The sequence below is a fragment of the Rhea americana genome, unplaced genomic scaffold, assembly GCF_003343005.1.
Source record: "Rhea americana isolate MKP2758 unplaced genomic scaffold, rheAme1 scaffold_26, whole genome shotgun sequence".
In the NCBI taxonomy this organism is placed as follows: Eukaryota; Metazoa; Chordata; class Aves; order Rheiformes; family Rheidae; genus Rhea; species Rhea americana.
This window is the reverse complement of record NW_028186379.1, coordinates 5660146-5672671: the sequence shown is the minus strand read 5'-3', so window position 1 is coordinate 5672671 and position 12526 is coordinate 5660146. Positions and strand designations below refer to the sequence as shown.

The 12526-nt window shown below is 39.1% G+C and overlaps 1 protein-coding gene and 1 long non-coding RNA gene across 4 annotated transcripts in view; both read left to right on the top strand.

The window, feature by feature from the left end:
- LOC146594429 (uncharacterized) overlaps positions 1-12201 on the top strand; it is a 16805-nt gene extending 4604 nt beyond the window's left edge. Inside the window, exons 2-4 of one of the 3 annotated variants that reach the window (XR_014896185.1) lie at positions 4355-4534; positions 5095-5218; positions 12132-12201. This is a non-coding gene — a long non-coding RNA (uncharacterized LOC146594429). Of the gene's footprint in view, positions 1-4354; positions 4535-5094; positions 6219-11927 lie in introns of those variants that run through there. The other 2 variants (XR_014896184.1, XR_014896183.1) reach the window with 2 other exon arrangements.
- On the top strand, positions 8393-11932 carry NFE2L3 (NFE2 like bZIP transcription factor 3). Its single transcript, XM_085307635.1, is given in 8 exon segments — positions 8393-8408; positions 9479-9612; positions 9614-9807; positions 9809-9953; positions 9955-10095; positions 10098-10174; positions 10176-10317; positions 10320-11932. Coding segments are annotated over 8 exon segments (1122 nt in total). The 3' UTR covers positions 10593-11932.
- Positions 12202-12526: the final 325 nt, after the last annotated feature.

Sequence of the window (12526 nt, the reverse complement as noted above, 5' to 3'; positions counted from 1 at the left end):
TTTTTTTTTTTTTTTTTTTTTATGGTGTGCTACAATAGGTACAGGGGTTTTGAAACAGCCAAGTCAAACAAGTGGCAGAGAGTAAGACAGTGGGAGTTGGTTTTGTAAAGCTAACCTTGACCAGTATTTTCTTGGTACCTGGAGACTGGGAAATTATTCCGTATGTAGGATACACATGAGAAGTGTATGTGAGAGATGACGAGGGGAATGCCAGGCAGAAAGAAAAATAGTGTGGGAAATGTGGACAATAGGAGAAGAAATGCATATAGTGGCAGAGGAAAGGTCAAGATACTTGAATCCCAGAGGAGCTAAAATATCAAGTCCTATGAATTTTTAAAGACATTGCACTCTGTTCAGARCTGTGAATTGGCAAGTGTTTGCTATTACAATGAGCTAGACGACTTRAGAAAGTTATGAGCTTGATACTTGAGAAAGCATGTTAACCTAGAGAGGCTCCAGAGAAAGACATMTGAAAAATAGAACTGAGCTGTGAACAAAGTTTTATCAGAAAGGGTGGTCCCTGGATTTTTTTATGTTTATTCAGTATATCATTTAGTGACCAAAWCATATTAATGAGGCTATACTACCAGTCTAGTCTGTGTAAAGGGAGAGAAAAAGAGACAGTCTCTTAGTGAACCCCAAGTTGAGTGGTTCATTGTGCTGTCCTGCACAATTAGGAGTTGACCATGACAGAAGGCATCTTGGGACAGCAGAGGCATAAAAAGAGTGGGGGGCTTTGTTGTTGTTTTTTTGGGGGGGTTTTGTTTTTTTTAACTGTGCTCAGTCTGAAAGAGTAAATTTATAAATTTAATAGCCTTCATCACATATATTATCAGATGTGTTGCATTCTTCAGGCTGAAATTAATTGCTGGTGCAAAAAGCAGGCACAGGACCAAATGTTTAGTGTGTAAAACTATCTGTCTTATGTTTCAGAGGCAGTTTGCAAGGTTAATTTTGAAGAGGCTATCAAGTCATCTTCAAGTCAGCTTTATGGAAACTTAAGTCTTAATTCAAATTATTGAAGATGGTATTTGAATTTTCAGCTTGTAACTGTCTCTGCCTCGGTTTTGGGAGTGGGTTAGTGTTTATTCTGTGTATATATTGAACACATCCAGTCCATGGAGAATGCATGTTTATAGCTGACATAGCTCAACTGTGCTATATGAAGCCCTAGTGCATTTGTTTCCAAAATGCATTTGGCTAGATAGATACTGGCAACTCAATAAAACAAGTAGGAGTGTCTTTAACAGTGTATATTTGCTTACAGCTCAAACAATGTAGTTAGGATTTAGATTAGATGTGTCACAGACATTTGACAGGTACCACATTTGAAGCCATAGTTATGTACTGTTTGATTTAAATAAATAATTGCATTGCTTAGGTAAGATGAGTTTAGCAAGGTTTTTAAGCATAGCCRTATATAAAATTAGTGTGTAAAATGAAGCTATTACTAAAGTATTTAGTTCAGAATGTTCGATAGCTCATTGTGAATATAAACAAACAAAATGCATTTTWCTTCTTAGCTGAGATTACGTAGATATCGATTTGTAAGATTAATTATACATTGCATATTAAAAGTACCCAGTCAAAGCAACATTAGTAACCATACAGCTGTATGAAAACAGCTATTCAATATTATATTTAATTATTAATAATATTTAACTTTACAAAGTTGTAAAGTTAAATTACTSTTTATATTACTAGCAGCTATATTTCTTTTGCCTAACTTGTATTGGTGTGGGACAGTTTTCTGGAAATGTAACCACTTAACTCAGTGTGCAAGAGATCACAGGGACTGCCTGTGCTACATGTCAGCTAGTCGCAAAGGGATTGTCAGCTCTACAGAAAAGTGCAGTTAACAAAAGGAAAGGGACACAAGTTCACCAAAATGTCTCTTCAAGATTAATGACAGTAATGGAGCAATTCTGTTTAAAGCTTGACATATAAAATAAAGAAAATGTAGGGAAATTAGAAAGCAGCATGTGAACAGAATATATGAATAACCAACAAGAAATATTATGTCCTTTTGCAAGTAATGACAGTCGTATACCTTCACTCTGACACTGCGGATATTTGTAGACATACCTCAAAGTCTCTATGGTGAAACAGGATTTTACATGGGCTGGTGTACTCGCTCCCTCTGTGTTGTCTGTACACTGAGACAGATTACCCTGCGAGCTCTCTTCTCCTGCACTGAGATGTTTCTGTTACTTTAGAGAAAGGTGCTCATGTATTTCTGCACAGTTGTCATCTTGAGCTGTGTAGCTGTAGCCCTGTTTGCAAACTGAGTTGCTGAAAAGCAACTCATGCTTGCTTATAATTTTTCCTGCTTCTAGAGAGGATTCTTCCTGTTCATTTGATACGTTGTAGAGTGATTGACCTCTTCATATTTTCCYATCTTTACAGGTACTTCTTCCTCCTAGTTGTATGAACAACAAATAATGCATGAGTGGGGGAAGCAAGGGAAGACAATGTTCTTGATATTCAGTGCACTTAGTGGAAACTCAAGGTTTTATTTTTAAAGTAGTAAGCTCTGGAAACTTTCCAAAACAATGCTGTGTTCTTCCAATTAAGTATGTGTCAAGGCACCCACAAAATAATACTCTCCTTTCTCTGCGTGAATTCTTGGACCATCTTAAATAGCAGATTGGAGGTAAACTGCTATTTTTTATATTTCAAAGACTGATAAGCTGATGATTGACTTGCCATAACCTGTACATCAGGAAAAGGACAAATGCAGAGTTAAAATCAAGTCCTCAAAGATACAAGATTGATGGAGAATTCACTAAATGAGACAACCTCAGWCTGTGTTCTCTAGCCCAATTGAAACTAAATGGCAGAAGTAAGACTAGACTTTGAGATATTTTGATTTTTGTAATTTGTTTTTGTGGTTTTAGTATAAATCTCCTGCCTTATGCTTGTGCAGAAATCCTTCAAAATATAAATTGAAGGTTATCTTTGGGTACCACTGTAGTTTACTATTTGTAAACAGTCTGCTGTTAGAGGTGTGAACTTCCACACCCTCMAGTGGCAGGAGTGGAAAGGCTGCTGCAATAAATATATTTGGCAGTAATATTGAGTCTTCTACAGTGACAAAGGAGAGAAACAGTCTCAGATTTATACTCAACTGRGTATGTTTGAAGAAATGCCTTCTTCAGAAACATGCCATGGCTTTTTCTAGGGGAAATATCCCTCCTATTTTCAGTAGCAGCCCAGCAATCAATTGCAAGAGATGCATAGGCATAGAAAGAAGTGTTTGATTATAGGCAATATTTTCCTGCTATTTCTCATCACTGGGAAAGAATAATGAGCTGAAGGCAAGTATAACATTGGAGGGTAAATATTTACCATCATAAGGCAGAGGATTTTTGTTAAAAGCCAAAAGTGAGAAAAAAAGAAAAAAAAAAGGGGGGGGGGATACAAGGTTCTCATTGTGTCATGATTTCTGTATGTAATGTGTCACTAGAATGATCCTGTGTTTTGAAATGGATTCTGTAATATCTTATATGCRCTGTATTTCTGTACCACAGCTGGTCACAGGGCCATGCTGCTTCAGCAGCTGCTCTGTCAGTGATGAAAACAAGATACTTAAAAGGATGGATAAATTACTGCAGTAGTAGTAAGTCTGGGCAGGCAAGAGCGCATTTTAGTATCACCTGTTGGAGGAAGAGACAAAGGCAGTAAGCCTGCTCTTCAAAGCCACAYGATGCAGTGTTGTTAAAGTCATTTACCAAATGGAAGAACTCCAAGACAGTGAGCAGTCTTGATTGCAGATGTGAGACCCTGTTTAATTAAAGTTCTGTTACAATTCTTGAAAAGAATGTGTGGAAAAACTGAAATCCAAAAAGTGAAAATAAAATTACTATTTGTTTATTTTTGAAGAACATTAATTTTCTTTGAAATCCTATTTTTAACTTTCTTTTATTTCATTTTTCATGTTTTGTATAAAGAAATAATTAAAAATTTTGTACACATTTTGGTGATGATTACAACTGGAGTATTTATATGGTTTATGCTTCAAGTAAAGCCTATGAAGTATTCTTTGTGTTTTATTTTTTGAACATGAATATTTTGACTCATTGCATTTGGCTTGTCTTTATTGCTACTGCCATAACATTTCATTGGAGATATATGGAACCAGTCCAGTATAGCTGCTTGTTTTTCTGGCTGTCACTCCAAAGAGCTTCACATTTTAATAACTCAGAATTGTTCTGTAAAAGCTGTAATATCATATTTTTAACTATACATACACAACTGCTTAACAGTGATCCCTTCTTACCCAACTGTAAAAAAAGTGTATTAATTTTGACTGTGGTGTTTAATAGAACTTTTTTTTTTTTTAATGTATCTTCAGGATGCTGACTTGAAAGCGTGTCAGGAAGCTTTGAATGACTGTTGTCCACATCAAGGAAGTGATCAGCCAGAATTGCAAGAGGAAGGAGGAGGAGTATATAAATCAAGTAAATGATGAAAAAAAAATGAAAAAGGGAAAACTGAAGAGGAAACGAGGGTGAATGTAGATCTTATCACTGAGGTAAGAGTAATGAAAGAAACTGAGTGAGTAGTTTTAAAAGGACTACTTGATTTCCTCTGTTCATTTGGGGGTGTCCTTTGCAAGGACAGGAAAGGAATAGTGACTTAAAATGGTGCTCTGCAAGACACACTCTTATTCACCTTCTTGAAAATTGACCCTCTGTTATAGTTGTTGTAGTTGTAATGTTCTAAACTTTATGAAATGACTAATTTTTCGATTAGTTTTTGTTTTCTCTATCTTGAAGGTATTGTGTTTATGKGTGAGAGTTTGTTTTGGCATATGAATACTTGAGAAAAGAACACTAAATTCTATTGCTTTCACTATTTATGTAAAGCTTTATCTCTAAATGTAGAATTATATTTGGGGAGACTTGATTGCCCAGATCTGAGCATATATATTCTAACTTGACAGCATAAAAATGATGTTAAACCAAAACAGGTGCACTTTGGATTTTGCTCTCTTGAAATCTACAGTAAAAGAGCATTCTGCTTACTCTTCCTTATGAGAACTGAGAACATCAGATCCTTTTTTTTTTTTTTTTTTTTTTTTTTTTTCCCCAGAAGAAACCTCACCTCTGTTTACCACTGCCTTGGCAGCTTGTCTTTTAAAGACTTTTTGCTTTTTCCACAATGATGGACAGGTACAGCCTCAAAAAGGAGGAAAGCCCAGTTCTGCATTTGAAGGGTAAAGTATGGTGCTGTTGACACAGTTATTCTGATTACTCTAAAGATAAAACGTCTCCCATCAGGATGAAGACAGGGTCTACAGCAGTGTTGCACAGAACTGTGCACTGCTTCCCCCCCAGACTTTGATTTTTACCTCTATTTGTGTAAAATAACTGTGCTTTACAAAGAGCTTTTTGTCACAGAGCAACTGAAACTATGTAGATTCCCTTCTCAGTCCTCTCTTCTCAGAGGACTATTTACAACTGCTGTCATTGCAGACAGAAAATGTGCTAGAGGTAAATGTGAAGACATACGTATTGTCAATAGACTGGAATACAGTCAGTCGTTATTGCATAATGGCTTACTCAGTTTTAATTAAAAAAAAATAAGGAATATATCAGCAAATCAATGCAGTTAAATTTATCTGAAGAATTTAAAGAAGCTAGTTTCCACCTTTCACCAAAGTTGTCATTGGCCATACTTGTAAAATTTTCCTCAGTAATGCGCTTGAGATTTGAAAATTCCAACGTTGAGTCTTTCTTGTGATCTAGTGTTGAAAATTGGATGGAGATGCTGGACAACTTCATTAATTCAACCAAACATTTTCTGAAAGCTAATGCCARCTGGCATTTATACGGCAGCTCTGTATTAAACACTAGCAGTTTTGAAGCAGTCGCAAACAAAGATTAGATGTAGAGATGCTGCGAGGAAGGCTGAGGCCCATTTGGAATTGAGTCTGGCAAGGGATGTCAAGGACAACAGGAAGGGCTTCTTCAAACACATCAGCAGCAAGAGGAGGACTAGGGAAAATGTGGGCCTGCTACTGAATGGGGCGGGGGCCCTGGTGACAAGGGATACAGGGAAGGCAGAATTACTGAATGCCTTCTTTGCTTCAGTCTTCACTGCTAAGGGCAGCTCCCAGGAATCCTGCAGCCTGGACGTGAGGGAGAAAGTCCACAGAAGGGAAGACTTTCCTTTAGTTGAGGAGGAAAGGATTAGAGACCTTCTGGGCAGGCTRGACATCCACAAATCCATGGGCCCRGRTGGGATGCACCCAYGAGTACTGAGGGAGCTGGCRGATGCTGTTGCCAGGCCACTCTCCATCATCTTTGAAAGGTCGTGGAGAACTGGAGAGGTGCCTGAGGACTGGAAGAAAGCCAGTGTCACTCCAGTCTTCAAGAAGGGCAAGAAGGAGGACCCAGGCAACTATACGCCGGTCAGCCTCACCTCCATCCCTGGAAAGGTGATGGAACAGCTCATCCTGGATGTCATCTCCAGACATATGGAGGAAAAGAAGGTGATCAGGAGTAGTCAGCATGGCTTCACCAAGGGGAAATCCTGCTTAACCAATCTGATAGCCTTCTGTGATGGAATGACTGGCTGGGTGGATGAGGGCAGAGCAGTGGACGTTGTGTACCTTGACTTCAGCAAGGCTTTTGACACTGTCTCCCATAACATCCTCCTAGGTAAGCTCAGGAAGTGTGGGTCAGACGAGTGGACAGTGAGGTGGATTGAGAACTGGCTGAAAGGCAGAGCTCAGAGGGTCGTCATCAGTGACGTGGAGTCTAGTTGGAGGCCTGTGGCTAGTGGTGTCCCCCAGGGGTCAGTMCTGGCTCCCATCCTGTTCAACTTYTTCATCAGTGACCTGGATGARGGGACGGAGTGCCTCCTCTGCAAGTTTGCTGATGATGCCAAGCTGGGAGGAGTGGCTGACACACGTGAGGGCTGTGCTGCYMTTCAGAGAGACCTGGACAGGCTGAAGAGTTGGGCGGAGAGGAACCTCSTGAGGTTCAACAAGGGCAAGTKCAGAGTCCTGCACCTAGGGAGAAATAACCCCATGCACCAGTACGGACTGGGGGCCGGCCTACTGCAAAACAGCTCTGCAGAGAAGGACGTGGGWGTCCTGGTGGACAACAAGTTGASCATGAGCCAGCAGTATGCCCTTGTGGCCAAGAAGGCCAATGGTCTCCTGGGGTGCATTAGGAAGAGTGTTGCCAGCAGATCRAGGGAGGTGATCCTGCCCCTCTACTCAGCCCTGMKGRGGCCTCATCTYGASTAYTGTGTCCAGTTCTGRGCTCCCCAGTACAAGAGAGACATAGAACTACTGGAGAGTCCAGCATAGGGCTACAAGGATGATCAGAGGGCTGGAGCATCTGCCCTATGAGGAACGGCTGCGGGAGCTGGGCCTGTTTAGTCTGGGGAAGAGAAGACTGAGGGAGGATCTTATCAATGTGAACAAGTACCTGAAGGGAGGGTGTCAAGGGGACGGGAATAAACTCTTTTCAAGTTGTCTCATGTGACAGCACAAAAGGCATTGGGCAGAAACTGAAGCACAGGAAATTCCGCCTGACCGTGAGGGGGAATTTCTTCCCTGTGAGAGTGACAGAGCACTGGMACAGGTTGCCCAGAGAGGTTGTGGAGTCTCCTTCTCTGGAGATCTTCAAGGCCCGCCTGGATGCAACCCTGTCTACCATGCTGTAGGTGACCCTGCTGAGCAGAGAGGTTGGACTAGATGATCTCCAGAGGTCCCTTCCAACCTTACTGATTCTGTGATTAGAGTCATCATAAATACTGAGTTAGGTGCTTAGAGGGTAGTTTGGTTCAAGACAGACAGACCCATCTTGGTTGCAAATCAGGTCAGATAGCATTAGCAGCTAACCCCTTTCAATTGTTTTGTTTATCTTCTGTGCTTTTGATAATACCATTTGCTTTTTGGTTGCGCATCTTCACAAAAAACAGTTACCTTAACTGGAGTCTCCCTCTTCTCTCACAGCTCATAGCTGCAATCATTACAGCATGAGGCTGCTGCCTGAATTCCTTTTTTGCAGTACTCCAAGGGCATCTTACATATGCTTTCCATTGGAAGAGTCTTACAGATTCATTACTGGTTTTTGTATAACTTGTTTATCTCTCGAACACCTGGTGTTGGGAGACCAGGTTGCATAGTGCGTCCTAGCCCATAAACCAGCCTCCTCCCCTGTTCAACTTTAACACATTCTGTACTAACAAGGTCCAGAAGTTCATCAAGATTTTAGTTTTCTGTTATTTTCACAATTTCAAWGGAATTTGGCTGTAGCTTTCATGTAGGTGTAACAATACATGATTGCATATTTTATTTAAGACTATCTATGCACTGCTATCCTGCAACAATTTATCTGTTAAAAATGGGATGCTTGTTCTTTTCCAGCTAAGTATGAATTTTTTACGAGGTGAGACTTTTCAATTATTAACTTTTTAAAATGTTTCTTCTCAAAGGCTTAATTGACAATGCCAGCTCTATCTCACAATCTGCAGGTGCTCTATCACAGGATAACTCACTAGGAGAAATATGTCAAAACTTTCTTCTGTTACTTAAGCTCCCTGTAAGCATAATAGAGAACTTGAAACAGTAGTTTGACTACTCCACTTATCAGCAAGTGCCCCAATATAATCTGTTGTAGTGGCTTGGTGCTTCTGACCAGGGGGACCTTAATTTTACYGCAGCACCTGTTGGAATTCAGGCTGAGGGGTTGTACAGCAGCTTTATTTTGTAAACAAAACTGAAGAGTGATTTAAAATTAAAAAACATTCCCAGAGGATGTGAACAGTGCAGATTTTTTGAGTATTTCCTCCAAACTGATAAGGAGTTGAATTGATAACTGAATACAAGAGACCTCAGTTAAGTAGCTGACTGCATGATTTGTGCCTCAAATGCACAAATGCAAGTTCCTCTCCTCCTCCCTACTTTTCTTACACCATTGTTCTTACTGCTTAAGTCCTGTAGGTGAATTATTTATCTTGTTTACAGGGTTAATTCTCTAACAGTTTAGCTCCTTGAACCAGCTTGTGCTTGAATTAGATGAGCRTTAACACCACCACAAGAGAGAGGACAGCATCACTTCTCCTAGAAGAAGCCTTTCATAGACCAGATTAGGTGCAACACAGGCWGTAGTTTGATGTACACTGTACCTCTCACCACTCATCAGTTGCTCTCACCCACACCATCCTTCCCAGTGGCTCTTCAGCCACTTCTTTCTTTTGCACCTTCCCTTCTTCCTCTCACCATAGGCTAACGCAGGTTATGCTCTGTACAAATGGGAAATAATTCAGAAAGGTGGTGTTCAGGATAGCTAGAAGAAGAGTTTAAACATTTAAAATTTTGATGTTAATGGATTGAGATAGTGGAGAATTCTAAGATAAGGAAACTGACTATGACTGTTTAGGTGAAGGATGTAGAGGCATTAATTTCATGAGAGATTCCATTTTTCCTCCATCATCTTTTATGGGAATTCACTGGAAGATACTCAGGTTGCTACTTCTAGTAGAGGCTGAAATTAATCATCCTCACACTACAATGTAAATTTGACCCAGACAGTTAGCGACTGTTTCAGTCGTCATGATGCCATGCTACAAAGCTCAGACTATCCCACTCAATCAATCAGATTCAGAAACAAGAAATTCACAAAGACAAGAGTCTCTGCAATCGAGCTCTARTATCACAAATCCAAAATCACTACTTTATGGGAAAAATTTGACAGGGCTGCTTTCAGTAGCTGACATTAGAAACCTAACACCCCTTAATCTTTTTCCAAACCTTGAGGAGAATATATTTGATGAAATCAATCTTGTGTCTGGCTTTGGAGGAAGGATTTGCTCCTGTAGTAGTTTCCTAGCACTTTGGGGAGACTGACTCAGATTCTAGATTGTCTTTAAATTCAAGTCATAGCACCACTTCTTCTGATTTGTTGTGTTATTGAGCCTGCTATGAAGGTGCCTGTTGAATTCAGTAGTGGTGCTAAATCTGTTTCCCCATATGGCTTAGGAATTGTTGATGGTCATTGCCAAAAATACACTAAATATGGCTGTGTGAAATATCAAGGCAATTCAGAGYGCTCTAGAGAAGCAACACTTCAGCTGTGCTTCATAACTACACTTGCAAACAGCTGCCAAGTCAATCAGTATCCACTTCAGAGCCTCATCAGCAGATGCAGATGGAGATTCAAAGTAATGGATAGGTGCTGTAATTCTACTGACCAGAACCTTAACTGTGATGAACGTCAGGCAACAGCTCTGAGAATTCCATTTTCAGTTCACAAAATTGTGAGTACGCCTGTTGACTCCTTCAACAGCACATTAGCAAAAAAAACAGATCTGCAGATACTCAGGTGTCACTAATACACAATGAAAGATGGAGGGGAAAGAACAAAATTGCTACCCAGAATTGACACAAACATAAGCTGGATGTGATTCTTGGAAGATGTTGTTACGACATTTTCAGTAGCTAAAGGGATGACCAGGATAGACCTGTTAACGTACGCCAATATGCCATTCGTTGCAGTAGTGATGGCAGCATTTTCCGAATATCTACACACGTGGTCAAATCAGAACATAAACAAGATAACCAGAAAGAATAGAAACAGAACTGAAATACATTAAGATCAGTTAAGATTTTATTTCTCTCAACAAATGATGAATATACTGGTTTGAAGACCTCTTAAGTCAGTTCTTACAGCAGGGCAAACAGAAAAGACTAATTGAACAGGAAACTACATGTTTAAGGGTTTGGCAAATACAGCGAGTTGTCATTTGTTAGAAACTGTAGGAGTTAAGACTTCTGAATAAGGTCATCTATTTAGTTTTAATTAAATAAAGTTTCTTTAAGAAGCCAGGARGCTATTGCATTTGCCTCATCTTTCACAGTCATAGTTCCAAGCAAACTCAATGTACTAAATAATTTTATAACTAGCGTGGTAGTATTCTGAAAAATCAGTATCCAACTCAATGTTGTCTTAGCATGGTTGTCTGCAACCATACCATTCTTAAGCTTCTTGTGTGAAAGTTTGCAATGTTGTACAAGTTCCTATTTTGTTTCCTAGTCCCTGATACATTTACTTGCGTGACTTCCCTTTCCCTTCCTTTCCTTTTCCAGGTGAATAGATACCTAGGTATTTCCCTAAAGGGAAATATTAGTGTTTTCCTTCTTAGCTTTTTTAAGGTGGTGTTTTGTAAGCACCTTCAACTTCCTGAATTAAAAAAAAGTTCCTTACTTTTTCCCAAGATCTTTTAAGTAAATTAAATTTTACTAAATTATTTTTCTGTACTTGTGATAATGAGATCTCATTCCTTCAGATGATGGCAAAAATGAAGAGATTTACTAGCTTTTGGTTTTGATGTGAATTTATTTGTTCTATAGAAAAAGACACTTGACTTACATACTTATTCACAATGGTTCATCCTTTTGTATTTTATATCCTGAAAAAGGACTGCCAAAAAGATGGCCTAAAAGAGAAATAGGCATGTAACGATGAGAAAGAAAGGTTAAGGAAGAGGCATGCAAGTTCATAAGGCATTAAAATCCTTACTAGTACTAACAGTTACATAGCAACACACACTTTTACGAATCCTGTAAAACTCTTTAAAAAGAAAAATCAGTTGTGGCACAATCACAATGTACCAACTCTGTGACCAAGTATGTTTAAAAAAGATACTTGCATTAAACACATGGGAACTTCTATTCATACACACAAAAATTTAATGCCAAATGATTTCTTTAAGAGACAGGAACTGTGCCCCGTAACGTAAATCATATTGAATTTGTGTGAACTTGGGTTTACAGTAAATAGGAGATGCAAAGCTATCAATTCACGTTTTATAAAAATGAAGGACTGCTTCATAGTGAAAAGTGTGCTGAATTGTTGAAAATGGCTTTTTTTTTTTTTTTTATGTATGTGTTTTTCTCCTTACATCAGGCAATTTCACCACATCCTAGACCTGATGTGGGAAGTTGATAGAGGAAGCTTCAGTGAGACCCTTTAGGTTCTTGATGTTAGCTAAGAAACACTGAAGCACCATCCTCCTGAAATAGTATTTACAAGGAGTTTCTTTAATCAGTTTATGGTTTAAATCAAAGCGTGCAACAGATACATGTGATGAATTGTGAATTTTATTTCCAGATCCCMAAAAGATTTCTTACATGAGAAAGTCAGCATGTGACACATCTTTGAATTAAACATCTACTTTAAAAATCTTAGCATGTAGTCTTTGTGGGACCAGGGTCCTTAGGTTTACTTCATAGCCTGTGTGCACAGATTCTGATGGATATTAAATTAGGCCCTTAACTAACAAAGCCAGAAACCCAAGTATTTCTCAAGCATGGAAATATATATAAAAAAAATCTTACTATTTAGGACAGTGGCAATTCTGACAATTTCAAAGTTTTAGGGCCTCATAGAACAAGCTATACAATTCTCTGAGGGAAAGAATAATGATTAAAAAAAAGCCTGTACCCCAATCACTCCATTCTAGGTAGCAAAGCTGGTGTGTCTCCGAGAACTTTTGTAGAGCCAGC